At 35.2% G+C, this 16,835-nt stretch overlaps 1 protein-coding gene across 3 annotated transcripts in view; it reads right to left on the minus strand.

Moving 5' to 3' along the window:
• The window catches only part of LOC138309816 (von Willebrand factor A domain-containing protein 5A-like), a 43,225-nt gene that overhangs the window by 14,886 nt on the left and 11,504 nt on the right, over nucleotides 1-16,835 (minus strand). For 2 of the 3 annotated variants that reach the window (XM_069251041.1, XM_069251043.1), the window contains exons 15-17: nucleotides 12,226-12,286; nucleotides 10,978-11,288; nucleotides 6,730-8,551 (exon numbers count right to left, since the gene is read on the minus strand). In XM_069251041.1, the coding sequence (XP_069107142.1) occupies nucleotides 8,366-8,551; nucleotides 10,978-11,288; nucleotides 12,226-12,286 (558 nt within the window). In that variant the 3' untranslated portion in view covers nucleotides 6,730-8,365. Of the gene's footprint in view, nucleotides 1-6,729; nucleotides 8,552-10,977; nucleotides 11,289-12,225; nucleotides 12,287-16,835 lie in introns of those variants that run through there. The other variant, XM_069251042.1, reaches the window with a different exon arrangement.

Here is a 16,835-nt window from a genome sequence, read left to right on the forward strand (position 1 = left end):
TACAGAATGTATACAGGATGAACATTGAAAATGAATATCTTTAATAAAACTATTAAGTTTATATGAAAGAAAAAGCCTATCAAATTTACCTTTGCTGGTTTTGGCCTTTCTCCAAAAATAACTGTCGTGCTGAAAAAATCTTCATTATTCCAGAGTCAGGGGCAAAGGTCCATGGTCGAATTTGAATTTAGTGGTATCACGTCAAGGGTTACCTGTAACGTTACGCCGTATGTATATTTGTTGCTAATCTGAATATAATGTATATCCAAATATTCGCCGGGATGATATATACGAGACATTGATATGATGCGAAAAACTTCCATCGTTAAGTAATATGAATTGTCTAAGTTATGCAGCCTCGCTTTGAAGCCATAATCACCACATCTGTAGGCTCTTTTTTTCAGAAGATTCAATACGAAATTATTTACACTATAACTTTGCAATAAAAACCTATGTTAAAAACCATGTTGATAATTAAATCTTACATTTGCTGACTTTTTGTCCTCTGCCAAGTCCACTTTCAGCATGTCCATCTTTGGCACAATTGCTTTTATCAAATGTTGACCTTCGACCTTAGTCACAAATCGCATCTGGTACTGAATGTCTGTATAGTGAATGGCGTCAGAGGAGGGAGGGGACATCTCAAAACCTGTCAAATAAAAAAATCAATAATACTTGTACAGAGAACGAAGGGTGTATCTGAAATTCGACGACGTTAATTTATATATGAATGTGAATGTTTCCACGTGATTATAAAAGTTTTATTTGCCTTTTATGTAAGCTTTCTTTTTCGTTAGTTTTTACGTCACTCATATTTTCAAAAAACATATGTTTGAATTCTGCGAAAGATAATTTCCAGAAAAACAGTTTAAAACAGGTAAACCAACAAAATGAGATGGTATATTGGGGTGATTTACCAGTTTTAAAAATTCATGTAAATTTATACCCGTCAGGTTCTAGTCAATCAAAATTATACAATATCACCAGTTTTTTAAGTAATTATAAAAAAAAATTTTTTATAGAAGAGTATTGAAGTTGGTATAATCGCCCATACCATGGATTTATGGGAAACAATATTAATAACATGTGATTCGCCTTAAAAACATTACCCCATTGGGTTTCCCATGTTGCTTGAGCCATGCGATTACCTGCCCCTAACCCTAAAAAAAAAAAAAAAAAAAAAAAAATTATTAAATGAGCAAACAATTTACAATATACGACATTCGCTGTAATAACCGTTACTACCCCTATAAAATGGAAAATCAATATACATGTATACCGTATTCGCTGTTATAACCGTTCCTACCCCTATTAAAATGGTAAAAACTATATACAGTATAACGTATCGCCTTATTTCCGGCCCCTAACCTATAAAAATGAGAAACAATTTACATATACACGAATTCGCGGTAATAAACAGTTATACCCCTATTAAATGGAAAACAATTACAATATACCGTATTCGCTGTAATTACCGCCCTAACCCTATTAAAATGGTAAACCATTTACAGTATACCGTATTCGAAGTAATAACCGTTCCTACCCTATTAAATGAGAATCAATTGGCAGATCCGATTTTCGCTGTAATACCGTTCCTAATCCTATAAATGAAAAACATCTTACAAATTCTGTAACCGTATTCGCCGTAATAACCGTTCCTACCCCTATTTAAATGAGAAACAATATCCAATTAAACGTATTCAATGTTATTACCGCCCCTACCGCCTTATCAAATGGGTAATAACACTATACCAATATACCTGTATTTCGCCGTAATTACCGCCACCTACCCGTAAAGAGTCTCCTCCATATTTCTGAAGGAGATTTCAAGTTTTATAAAACCCCTGTACCATGGATTTAACAATGTTTAGAACATGTGATGCCTCTAACATCAGCATTGTTTCCCATGTTGCATGAGCTTGCGAGTCTTTTACATATGAATCACGACATGATAATGCGCCTCAGATTAATGTACCATGAGTACAGAAAGGTCTATATTATTGCTGTCCTTATTTGTCCACAACTTACATTTTGATTCATTAATAAGCCCCGGGCTTTAATTACGGCGAATACAGTATTTGCTAAAACATTCCTAATAATTATCTGACATCGTTTTTCAATTTGATTAAATCTTTGAGCCTTACCCGGAGGAGTGTATCTCGGGTTAAGGACTGTAGGTAATGTGAAGGTCACTATCCCTTCACTGTCGGTGGTCAGCTCTGTGACGTAGGAGAAGGTTAACGTGGCAACTCCGTGAGGCGGTAGATTGCCGAGTTTACACTCAAACACGTCCCCGGATGTATCAGACTCGGAGAGCAACATGGCCGTGTGACCAGTTTTAAGAGCATCCTTATAGGTTTCTCTGGCCTGGAAAGAAATCAACATAATACTTCATTACCAGGACAATATGTAGATGTAGTGTTGATTTCTCATCTAGAATGCCATATAAGCAATGCAAACACATTCGCGCAAACAGTGTGTGATGTGCTAAATGGATAGGAAAATGTATTATAGCAGTTATTTGATTTTTAAACAAATAGTTTCGACATCATTAGTTTTCTAATTTGGCACAAAAGGAATTATGAATGGAGCTGCGATAACATGTATATACAAAGCATAGTCATTGTACCATAGAAATGTCCGATAGCAATGTTCTGGTTTTCTGTTTAGTTTGAACAATACAGTGACAAAACAATTTTATGCGCATTATTTTATGCGCATTTTGCTTCAACCAAAAATGCTATACATACAAAATCGAACGCATGTCTCTGTACAATGATTTTTCTTTCTACATTATCCTTAGACACATGTGCACCTGTTCTTTATCCTGACATTCCGCGACGATGTGACGGCCGTCGATATCAGCCTCGAACTGATACACAGCCGACTGGTCGTCGATCGGGAACACAAACACCGTCTCCACGGCAGCCTCCTTCTGGTTCTCATAGGTCAAGGTCGATTGAACGTTGGCAACGAACCCCTTGATCGTCACATCAACTCCTACCGACTTTAGGGTACTACAAAAATAAATGGCTGCTATATAGATATCAATTTATGAAGCAACTTTGTCAGCTCAGATTCGTTTTAAAGAAGCCTATAAACATCTAAATCGGGTATTACAGACAATGGCTGGCGTGTCTTAGTGTGTCTTCTTATCCCGTGTGGTTCCGTTAGCGGTTATATATTTGTTTCCCTACATATATCATATTGTCATACAAAAAAAAAAAAATAGAAAAAAAAAATAATAAAAAATAAGAAAAGTGGAATAATTCGCGGTGTTAAATAGTTACGGTGTATCGCTTCGCAAAATAAGGAAAAAAGTGACCAGATAACAAGTGCAAATATATGTTCTGTGTGTCTTGATAAAGGGGTGGACTGTCCTCAAATTAAATTGCCAATCTGTAACATATTGTGTGTACATATGTGTACACGGTTAGGATAACTTCCTTGTCCCATATACATGTTTAACAATACAATCCTACCCGTCACACATTCTAGCCGTAGTCTATCGTTACTTCCGCATTGATGTATATATATAACAACTACAGCTACAAAAACCCACACACCAATATAATTTACATAATATTTTAACGATGTGATCAATATATAGATTCCAGTGATTATCATTTCTCTAAAATACGGTAGAATTTAACCTTATTTGGCTTGTAACATTTAATGCTAGCCCTGATGTCAATCCTACCTGTTTTAGATCCCGGTAGAACATCTGCCTTACCTTGAGAGCCTGCTCCTACTTCATGTTGTATCCTAAGACCGTACATTGTCTCCGCTACTGTAACACTCCACCAATATACTTTGGTTAAGACCAGTACTCGAGCGGTATCTGTAGTAATTACTAGCTGTTGACAGTGAGCTATCACAGTGTATCACGTCAACATGTCATGGTCGATGTAGCCATCTAATTAGCATTTTACCATCCGTGTTGATAAGGGTATTTCCACAGAACACTAACTAATCCAGTCGTTATCGTGATGTCTGCACTTTTTCGTTGAATTTAATCGCAATGCAAATATTAAACGCAAGAAAACATCGACAGCAGCGTAATTGTTCACCCTGTTCAATCCAATAACGTATGAAAAAACGCAGATATATCTTGTACATATCCAAATTAACCAGTTGAGAGATACAGACCATAACCCCTCACCCCCCCTCACCCCCTCCATCAATCCCCTCACCCCCTCATTATCCCCCTCACCCCCACCTCTCCCGTCTTTTTATAAAGTGCTGCCAACTGTATATATAATAGAGTTTCTTCGACTGAGAGATAATTTGAGCTCTACTTAGTTGACGTTTAACATTACTTGAATACACGGGTGTTCCGTATTGAAAATATATCATTATTCTCAGGTTTTGGAGGTCTTCAAATATATTTGACGTTGGTCGTAGAACATGTAGAAATACAGGTGGGCTTTCATGATGTTAGTTTAGAGCTACATCGTTGTCTCCATCAGTTCAAGAAATCTTACATAAATTATGTATAACGATAATAATAAAATCTACAATGGTATGATTCAATTTCATTATTTATATTTTGAATCAATCAAACGTAGGAAGTGTAGCCTCGGACGATCCTCATAGATTACGAACAGACCCCGAGCTAGATACAATGTATTGTTGTGCTACTAGCAATATGTCGTTTTGGTTAAGCTTATCCAGCTCAAAGACTCTTGTTGTGATGTCATATCTTAACATTTGCATGCCACGGATATGTTCCAAATACAAATGTGATGTATCTGTTGTAGCAAACAACTCAGCGTTGCCGACATATACATGTAATCATTGTGACGTCATCGGAATGTACAAAACAAAACTACATTCTACACCAATGTATATGCATCACACACAAGGAAGAATTGCCAAAAAGATACGGTAGTAATATTAACAATGTACTTTTTCCACAATAGCATTGACACGTACATGTAAAATGTGTTCAAACCTATTTTGATACATGTTCCTCATCGTATTATCGCTACTGAAAACACTAAGAGTTTCTGATATGGACCATCATATATCCACGAGGCAACAGATTACGAGTGACATACTCAATTTGTATCGAGAAAAAAGGTGAGTAGGCTTTGATTGAAATAAACGCGGTATCAATTCTCACTGACTGTAAATATACGTGGATCACAATAACAACGGACCCGTTCACGCTCTCTAACATATTTACTTCCGCGTTGATGTATATAATGTAACAACCACAAAAGAGTAAATGTTTGTATGAATGTGTACTTGTATATATACTAATGTATTTTTGTCTTTATTTCTTGCCACTTGTCTCTTTAAGGAGAAGATTTGATGATTTTTCATCATATTTTCTTTCAATTGCACATAACTGTTGAAATCTACTTGATATGCTTGAAAGGTCTCGCCTGTTGTCTAATCATTTTGACTGTATATAATTTATATCAATAAAATTTATTGAAATTGAAAGAGTGAACACATAAGCATTTTACATTCGAAACTATTAATTTCTGACACATTGGTTATTTTTTAGATTCCAGTAATAAGTTACCTTATAATATTTCGACAGTTCATATTTAATTGTCAACCTTGATCTAAATCCTACCTGTTCAGTATCTGGGTAAAACATCAGTCGTTCTTTGAGATATGACTCCTATTGTGATTGAACGCATTTTACGGCACTCGAAGCTGGCCAGCTCGGCGTTGTACAGGTATGAAATTTTTTTTTTGTCAGTAACAGTAGGAAGAGTATCATATTCCATTGTCAGATGATGTTCATGAATACTCTATGGCAGTTGAATGGACAACATTTTTTGATATTAGATTATATCATGTTTCTCTATGAAGGAGGGTGTGTTCGATGTTTTTATTTTAAATTTTAGCGGGTATCGGGAATGAACCACAGATCGCTCACTCCCCGGAAACACCTAATTTTATATTTCTTGTACACTCACAGTAATTGGTAAAAGTGTACAGAGCCTCTTGAATGAATATGATTTTGTTGGAAATATGGTTTGTGTTCCGATATATTACCACCATAACTGATGTCTACCCTCTATAAGTCACGAGTTTTGAACTTGGGACAGATATCTGGCATTGACCGTAAGTCATACGTGTTGATCGGATATACCGACTTACTTCCATCTACAAATGCTGCACGTCACCATATGACACTGGCTGTATAGAGGATGTTAAATTAAATAACCCCAATCTGTTTTTGACAACATCCCAATAAGGGTCACGTTCTGGTGACCTTTGGAAATTTCCAATCAAATTTGCTGCTGCCAAAATCGTGACAAGGGAAGAAATAGTTTGAAAAAGCTGCCAGAATTATTTTCCAGTGTATAGTCATCTCGCTAAACGAGTACAGCAAAGCTAAATGTATATGTATACTGGGATGAAATGGAGTTATCTGTTGACATAACAATGGGTAGAAAATGCATGTACACGTGGTAAAAAGGTCATCCGAACATGACCCCTGATGAGATGTTGTCAGATCCTCTATTGAACGTAGTGGATTTAAGGATCTGTATTTTAATCAGATTGTCGAATAGACCGACTTTCTTCCATCTACAAATGCTGCACGTCCCCCATATGACACTGACTGTTCAGGGGATGTGAAATTAAATAACCCCAATCTCTTTTGTTTGGTATATTTAGACTTAGTATAAACGTAATGAATTTACAATGTACATTCATACTGTACAATGTAGTGAATACCTGTATTAACAATAAGAACCACAAAACTATGTTTTATTAATGTAATGAACAAAGGTTCCATTGTAAAATTGAGTATAAAACAATATCTGGTATACAGACTGTATGTGGTTAGATAATAATTAGTGAGCTTGACATCATTCTGTCTCTCTTACGTATTTGTTTATTGTTTAAAGCTTTGCGTTTCTAAAAAAAACACAAATATCTAAATTTAGTCATGGAATTAGGCTATTACAAATATTGTCTCTATTTAAGATACTTGGTATTTATTGTTTGCGAAAGACAATAACATTCTGTGTAAATGGTACAATAGCACATAAAATCTTACAAATTATAAGCCTGGGTTAGCAGCTTCGCATTATAAACATAAATATAGTTGAATATATTAAATAAAGTAAAATATTAATAATGAAATAAAAAAAAACAGTGTAGACATGAATTATAACCGAAGAAACCTCCTGGATCAGCCTGGGTTTGTGTCGGGCTTGTTGCGGCAAAGGAGATCTCGTTGGTACAAAATATAGTGATCACCAGGTAATTTGGACAACGGAATAAAACATATTGAGTTTAACAGGTATAATACATGTACAAACGTATTGTAAAAAGTCATATTTTTTTCTTTAGTATATATTTCATTCGTTTTGACAAAAACATTTTAATTTTCCTTTAATGATGTCATTTTTCATCATATTTTCTTTAAATTGTACACCACTATTGAAATCGCCTTGATATGTTTGAAATGTTTCTCCTTTATTTGGGTTTTTTTGTGTGAAATAGACGCTTACATACAGTTGACACAATTTTGACGGCATTTTGTTGTTATTTCTTACTTCATAATTCTGCTGATGAAATCTATAAAAATGTAACATGGAATATCTCTTGAATTAAACTACAGAAAATTTTACAATGATTATGTACGGAATCTGCAAAATGTTTTCTATGCGCACCCGAAATTTAAGGATTTTTAGTTGAAATTGAGTCTGTTCAACTAAGTTTAAATTTTGTCAAACTGCATAAAATATATAGTAGAAATAGAACTTATTTCCCTCTACTGTAAATCCCGATATAATGTCATGTGTCGATAAATTTAAAATGAGTAAACAAATATTCAATAAAACAACACAACCTTTCTGTCTGTAGGCACACTATTAACAATAACATCTAGATATATGCATATTACACATGAATTAATAACAATTGAACGTTATAAAATAATCCCAAAACCTAAATTCAATCGACAAAATACTTTATCATTTTACATTTACAATCCGAGTATAAATGCTCGGATTCTTAGTAACCGATTATGAGTTTTCTGTTAGAGTGTCTGTTTTTGTTGTCGGATAAAGGCTATGGCTACGCGTTGGGTATTACATTTCCACTTAATACATGTTTCAAACTATCTGTAAAAACAATAAGTCAAATGCCGCCATCCCATATTCGAAGGAACCATGCATATGGTAACATGTCAGGTATCTACTTGTTACAGCTACGTTTATTTCGATATACCGCAAATCGTTCTCAGACTTTGCAAATATTTCGAGATATGCATTGTACTCGAATTATAAATACAACTTTGAGTTTAGGAAGTTCAAATGTATCACAGAAAAAACACTGAAATATTTCCGATAAGAAACATTTTGCTCTTGTTTGTCTCCCCCAACAAAAATCATGGAATCGATGACAGGACATCGCGGGCAAGTGTGACAAGTTCACCAACGGTCTTTCTCGCTAGATTCTGGGAGGACAGCCATGCCAGTGCCTTCTTTTCTATCAGTTCCCAAAGTGTCTTTTCAGAGCCGAACTTCTTCTGTAGACAGGCCACACATAAGGCTGTCGCCCAGACTGATGTATCCTGTAAGAATAGAGTAATTATATATAGACAGGCCACACCTAAAGCTGTTGTCCAGACTGACGTATCCTGTAAGAATAGAGTAATTATATATAGACAGGCCACACATAAAGCTGTCGCCCAGACTGATGTATCCTGTAAGAATAGAGTAATTATGTATAGACAGGCCACACCTAAAGCTGTTGTCCAGACTGACGTATCCTGTAGAAGCTGAGTAATTATATCGCCCAGACTGATGGAGCAACATATATACAGCACACGTAAAGCTGTCGCCCAGACTGATGTATGTAAGATGGAGTAATTATATATTAATCTAATCTACCAAACGGTAACGACCTATTGTCATTTAACCAGACAGTTTACACAGTAGACAATACCGTGATCAAGTATGTTGTCATCAATTATTCAGGAAAAGTTGATTTGATTGCATGTGTTCGAGAAAAAAGGTTAAAATGCATGTAGGATTATCGAGACAAAAGATTAAATTGCATGTAGGAATATCGAGACAAAAGGTTAAAGTGTATACAGGAATTGAGCTATAAAACATTTATGTGCTAAACGTATTAAGTGTGTTTTGATAGACTAATATATAATTAACAGGACATGTATACAATTTAGACAATCATTCTGCGTCGATGATTGTATCATATTTTTTATATTCACATATGCCCCTATATAGTCGCACGGGAGGGAGGGGAGTTGCGTTCAAATTAGCGTAATCGCAATGACGTATGAATTCAAAACACAGTGCAGATTTCGGATTACTTCTAGTTCACGCCCTCGATACAATTTTGCGTCATTATTTTGACGGATTTCAAAATAACAACAATAAAGTGTTTATATTAGATCCAAATAAAATATGTGTTTCTCCGAAACAAAAACGGGTGATATCGAAGATCTGTATTTCAATCATATTGAAAAAATGTGGTGAAGCATTGTAAAGGTAATAAACAACAAAATGAATCGCCGGTCGGGGCTACAACCGGGGGGTTTTCCTGAATAATGTTCGGGAAATTCCATAGTTACGTCAGTATGAGTGTACGGTCACTCATCTCGCCTAAATATACAAAATATACTTTGCTTAATAATGTACATGTACACCTGTATTCATGTATAATATATACATAATTAACGGATGAAAATACCTCTCACTTCTTATCATATTTCCATCAAATACTCTAAAGCTTCATAGAACGTATGCTGTGTTACTTGGCAATGTAGATACAGGGGTATAGGAAGCGGGGGTGGGAGGTGTGGGTCGGGGTTGGAGGGGGTCAGGGGGGGGAATTGCCTCCCCGTTTCCCAGGACGTGGGCAAACATGTCTTTTTGACCCCCCCATTTTCGCCGACTGAAATGTTCTATAATTGCACATTTGAAAGAAAAAAGGGTCCTCCTGCACATTTTCGTGAACTAGACTATGTCAATCAAGGGATTCTACGTACTATTTTTAAAAATATCTCTTAAAAGATTCATTTGTTTATATGACTTAGCAAGACAATTACTTCATTATTATTTTGTGTTAAACAACAATGTGCCGATGGTGTGAAGCCGGTATGTTCAGATCGAGCAGAGTTGCATAATGATATGACGGCATTCATAATTATTATGTCATTTAAATAAAAAAAGTATGATGTTAAGAACGCTTTAAAATCATTCAAATGCATCGTGAAACTCATCTTAGCCATTCTAAATCGTAATATTTTTCTCGCAGGAGATTCTCGGCCCCCCGAATACCAAAATATCGCACCTTCGGCGCTCGCATGGCAATTTGCGTATTCATTAGTTTCCTTTTATCGACGCCACTGTCTATAAATGTGTACAAGGATTCTACTTAACGATATATGAAAAAAAGTTTATAAAGTATATATGGTTGTGTGTTGAATTAATGAATTAATCTCCTCCTGTGGGTGCGGGGCGAGGAGGGGGGGGGGGGGGGGGTTCCAAATATAGAGGACCTTTGCCCTTTGCCCCCCCCCCCCAACCAAAAAAAATACGTTTCATCTTCCTACGCCACTGAGATACGCTGTAAATATATCGGCTAGTACGCTTAATCAGGCCAATGTGACCGATAAAATATAAGTTGCCTCTTAGTGGTTTTATTACATCTATTATAACTATATCAATTAGCCGGATGACATTTTCAGCGACCCCGATTTCGAACTCAAAGATGCGCTCGGTTCTTTCCGTTGTAAACAGTCAATGCCGACGAATACAATTTCTTGTTGTGTTTGGCGATATTTTAACGTTGATAAACATTGCCAATAATTCAAATTAAATGATGTAATTTTAAAAACTTTCTAATTTCAGGTATAAGAACGTTTGTAGGAAGTCAAAAATCCTAAGAAATATATGTAAATTTCTAATGATATAGTACCTTTAATATAAAGATGTTTTCGGCCAGGATACATAACTATTAGGTCATACTTACAAGATTATCTGGAAGTTTTGATTTTAGGAAATCTTCACTTGAATGAAGTGCTCCAGCAAGTTCACGATCCAGTACCCAACTCCCGTCAAATTTCTGTAGATCTATCAACGTCATAACACCCGATGTTCGGCCATGTTCAATGGAAGATGGATAACCTGCACCCCTGAGCCCTGCAAGACTACCATACAACACGTCCTCTTCAGGATTCCGTGTATGTATACTCTGCTTTGGCAAGGGCTGCAGGTAACCTGATTTCCTGGCGTTATCGCTGAAATTCTGCAAGGATTGTTTTCGCCTTGGGAGGTTGTTACCTTCGAAATAAAAATTAGAAAATTAAGACCAATAAAATACATAAAAACATAAAAATGAAAACGTTATGAATCCGTAAAGCAGACCCTTATAAAAGCTTGCACAATGTATTTTTTCTTGTAACTACATTTGTATATGACAAAAAACAGTGATGTCATTTTTTGTCATATACAAATGTAAAAAAAACCCAGTTCAATTGGGGCCGCGGTGGCCGAGTGGTTAAGATGTCTCGACACCTCTGTGTCGCGAGTTCGAATCCCATGTCGAGCAGTTGTCAGGTACTGACCGCTGGTCGGTGTTTTTTCTCCGGATACTACGGTTTTCATCCACCAACAAACCTGGCACGTCCTTACATTACCCTGGCTGTTAATAGGACGTTAAACTAATAAAGTGAGGTCAATTACAATTCAGTTTAATACGCTACAGTAAAATAGAAATACACCTTTTTACCAAATACACTAACTCCCAAAAGTTCTGTTACGCGTACAGTTTTACAAATATAAATAAAGTACGTAATATGTAAACCTTGTTAATACAGGCATTAACTTATATTATTAATCATCTTATTTACCTTCTCCAAATAATGAATTGTTTTTTCGGGATTTTTCTCAGAGATAAACTGATAGCAATTTTTTTACATATGTAGCAATACTTTTAGAGGACAGTGTATGTATCGATGCCATTACAATGACTTTACAACGGTACAATTTCCTACCTTAACTGACCAATCGGGACGTTGCATTCCGCTTAAAAACGTTGCATTGATAATTACAATATAAGATAGAATGTAAAATTTTAAAGATTGAATATGAAGTACAATTTCAGCAGAACTCAATAAGTAATTATAGGAATAATGTACAAGATCGCAACTTCCGAAAAAGATCTCTCTTTGGGACACTGAAGTATTTATTGTTATAAAATATAAAATACACGACATACTTGATTCATACTGGTGTAATGAATAACTAGAACCAAGTGCAGCGCCACAACGTCCTCGTCTCTGCAAATATAATTAATTTAACATGGTTAACATATAAAATACCGCAGAATTGCTTTTATTCGCGAAATTAAAAGTAGGTACATCCGAGGTCTTCCGAGTACTTTTAAAAATACCCGTGAATACAACGGATTAAAATAAACATACATACACACCAAAAAGTATGTGCATTTTAATCCATCTACTTTTTGTCCCGAATTTCCTGTGCACTCATGTGTATATGCTCGACATAATGTAGTCCTGGGTGTTTCTAAGCTAAAAAACAATTACCGGGCATGGTAAGTCAAAATACAAACCAGGTATGAAATGGTTTTAATGACGTGCCTTTGTACATATAAATTGCGATATAATATTTATCATAATATTGAAATTAATTGGTCAGTAACATGTGTGGCGAGTATGAATACATTCTGTTACCATTGATTCTAGGTTAGGGGTCCAGCTTTCTGTTAGGGTTGAATTACGTTGTCAGGTTTATACAGGAAATACATGACAGAGACTAAACAGTCAATATAATTTCAGGTATATTGTATATAAACATAAATGGGACCTATACCTAGTTATAACGGGATTAAGTATGCAAACTCACAAAATATATACTGTCCTTTACGTAGAATATCCATATACAAATTGTAGCAACCTAACCAGTCATGTTGCTAATAAATATAATAGAGTTTATTAATAGCTTCTCAGCTTCTCTGGCATCTGAAATTGTCCCCTACACCTTATCCCTGCGTTATTCGGATATGAAATGGTCTATACCTTTGTACATATAAATTGTTTTATTAATTTTATAGAATAGTTATCACAATGATGAAATTAACTTCAGAAACGAGTAATACACATGTGAGGCGAGTATGAATACATCATGTTACCATAGTAGTATGATAAACAATGCTCTACACCAGCCTAATTCTTAATGTTGTTTATGGTCTTGGTAACTTATAAGTTTAAATTACTAAGTTCCGGGGTCCAGGTTTCTGATGACTTTGTCAGCTTTACACAGGAAATATATGATAGAGACTAAATGGTCAATATAACTTAAGGTATATTGAAAACAAACTAACCAGCCATGTTGCTAATAAATACAGTAGACTATAGCCACCGTTGACATCTGAAGCTGGCCCCTTCACCTTATCGCTATATTTACACTTGCTAGGCTTGGTCACTATACGCAAATACTAGCCGATGTTGTTTACCAAATAGGGTTTGGATTTCGTTTTTATGTTGACCATGCTTGTATGGAGCAATTCTTCTAAGAATATATTCTATGGGGCGCGTTAGCGCCCCATATTGAATATATTCTTAGACTAATTGCTCCATACAAGCATGGTTAACATAAAAACGATATCCAATCCCTATATTTACACTCACACGACTTTTTATTTATATTTTATGCAATAAAATCGTCATTTGAAAGTGACGTAATTATTCAATAAAAGTCGGTCAAAAGTGGGAGGAGCTTACTCAATTGAACAGCGAATGATGACGCTTCACGTAAAGTAGAATTATTCATCCGCGACGACAAAAAAGTTCAATATTTTAGTGTAAAATGAACATGACAAACAAAGTAAATTTCAGAGAAAATTTTATTTAATTAGATCAGAACTTTAAATAGGTATTCAATTTTGCTAAAAGTTCATATATAGCGTAATAACATAAAGTATTTATTCTCGGCCACATGTGTGAACTCGGTGACCGTTATTGTGCAGCGAGGCGAGGCTGACGCACGGTTACACACTGGAGTTTTCCGAAGTTGTCAAAACACCAGTGTTCAAGTAGCTAAATTTGTTTGAGATTGTCGTATGACTTGACGATATTACATCCTTCGGAGCCATGTGATTATATAATCTACGCTTAGATCCATCGCCATCTTATAATAGATGGAACAACTTCACTTGTGTTCGATGGATACAATGTATTTGTGGTGACACGTAACTGTCAACACGTGGATTACTAGCGGTGCATGTTTTATAATTCACATGATTAAATTCTCAAAGAACAAAGACGAGAGAATATGTTTATAACTGACCTAGCTCTGTCAGAGGGTCGGTCTCACGCCCGTCAACCCCAAAGACTCGATCGTAGGACACAGAAACAGAGGTAATGTTTACATTTGACATCCATCATTTTTAACAAAAATGAAAGCACTGCACGTCGCCGCGGTCGGGATATTTTTTCCCATTTCTTTATACAATTGTTAGTTTTAAATATGTTTGTATCATATGGAACAATGTAAACAATACATACATGTTTTATATTTATATATGATACAAACATTTTTTTAAAATCATCAATTGTACAAAGAAACGGGGAAAAATATCCCGACCAAGGCGACGTGCAGTGCTTTCATTTTTTGTTAAAAATGATGGATGTCAAATGTAAACATTACCTCTGTGTCTGTGTTCGTCCTACGATCGAGTCTTTGGGGTGGACGGACGTGAGATCCTCTAACAGAGGTCAGTTATAAACATACCCTTTTGTCTTTGTTCTTTGAGAATTTAATCGTGTGTATTATAAACATGCACCACTAGTAATCCACTTGTTGACAGTTACGCGTCACCACAAATACATTGGATCCATCGAACACAAATGGAATAGTTCCATCTATCGATGACGATGGATCTAAGCGTAGATTGCATAATCACATGGCTCCCAAGGATGTTATATCATCAAGTCAGACGACAATCTCAAAACACATTGAGCTACTTGAACACCGGTGTTTTGACAACTTCGGCAAACTACAGTATGTAAGCGTCGTCAGCTTCGCCTCGCTGCACAATAACGGTCAACGAGGTCACACATGTGGCCGAGTACGAATTCTTTATTTAATTACGCTATATAGTAACTTTTAGCAAAATTGAATATATGTTTAAAGTTCTGATCTGATTAAGTAAACTTATCCATGAAATTTACTTTGTTTGTCATGTATATTTTACAATAGAATATTGAACTTTTTTGTCGTCGCGGATGAATAGTTTTACCTTGCGTGAAGAGTCATAATTCGCTGTTCAATTGAGTAAGCTCCTCCCACTTTTGACCGACTTTTATTGAATAATTCCGTCCCATTCAAATGACGATTTTATTGCATAATATATAAATAAAAAAAGTCGTGTGAGTGTAAAAATAGGGATTGGATTTCGCTTTTATGTTAACCATGCTTGTATGGAGCAAATCCTCTAAGAATATATTAAATATGGGGCGCGTTGAATATATTCTAAGAGGAATTGTTCCATACAAGCATGGTTAACATAAAAGCGAAATCCAATCCCTATGTGGTGTGTACCTTACTCTGTGTTAGGGAAGGGGAGGGACTATAGCTCTAATGAGGAGATCGAGTAGTTACAGCCGAATTTAATACAGGGGTTCAACTCACCTAAAGCTCCTGGAACAAATTATTGCATGCCCCTTCCTAGGGAAACCCAAATTTACACATAAAACCTGATATTATTGAGGATGAAAAAAAATTGTTTATCAAATCTCTAATTTTCGTTTACCCTATATTGAGTCACTGCAATAAAAACCTACTTCCATTATGTACTAATACAACTGAAATGCAAAATGTTACACTTGTTACGCAAAGTTTATGTAACTGACATTGATAACTTCAATACAGAATAGCTTGGGTGGACATCGGATTATATATAAGTGCTACCAGTCAACAAGAGATATAGGTCGATTGTTAACAGAATATACGATAAGATTAATCAAAATTTGTCCACAATTTTACAACGATGCTGACCAAAGACATATTATTCAATTAAACAAGATGAAAATATTCTGACTGCTCCTGCAATATATATTTTGTCCTTTAAATTCAAGGATTCTGGATGTATGAATACTATTAGCCAATTCTAACATCGTCAGTACGTGTACCATTGTTGGATGGTGTCAGATCCTTTAGTAAACGCAGTGATAATAGGGATAAATGTTTTAGTAAGATTAATATCTTATTTTTTTCATTTTCAAGAATCAGCACGATCAGTTTTATCATCATCATCAACATCATTGATCATTACTTATTAGTCAACGCAGATTAACATCCTTTATAAAATTAAAGTGTACATATGACATGAGATTTAATGAATCGATTTGTGTTAAATTTATCGACTAATTTTGGCTCCTCGTGGTTTTTAACCATAACAAAATTCTACCGAAGTAAATCTGTAAATATTTAAAGATGCTTCACTGCTGACAATTAGTATTTTTTCGCAATAAAAAACAAGAGCAGATGAATTAGTAGTTTCCTTCAGTTACAAAATGTACTTACTTTACACCATTACCACCATTGAAAGGTTTGAGCTTCTAATTTTATTTCAAGATAAAAATATCAAAAATAATTAATTGCATCCCGAAATAATCCGTAGCACTATGTTCTTTATGAATGAAGTACTGACTACGCATGCACCAAAAATAAAACAAATTATTTGATATTATTTTTGTGTTAATTAGACATATAAACATGATTAAACACCAATTATTGTTCAAATGATGAGTATCATTTATGCTCTGTCGGCGGTGTTTTTTTTCTAATTTTAGTAATTAGTAATTA

This window comes from Argopecten irradians, chromosome 15 (genome assembly GCF_041381155.1).
Source record: "Argopecten irradians isolate NY chromosome 15, Ai_NY, whole genome shotgun sequence".
In the NCBI taxonomy this organism is placed as follows: Eukaryota; Metazoa; Mollusca; class Bivalvia; order Pectinida; family Pectinidae; genus Argopecten; species Argopecten irradians.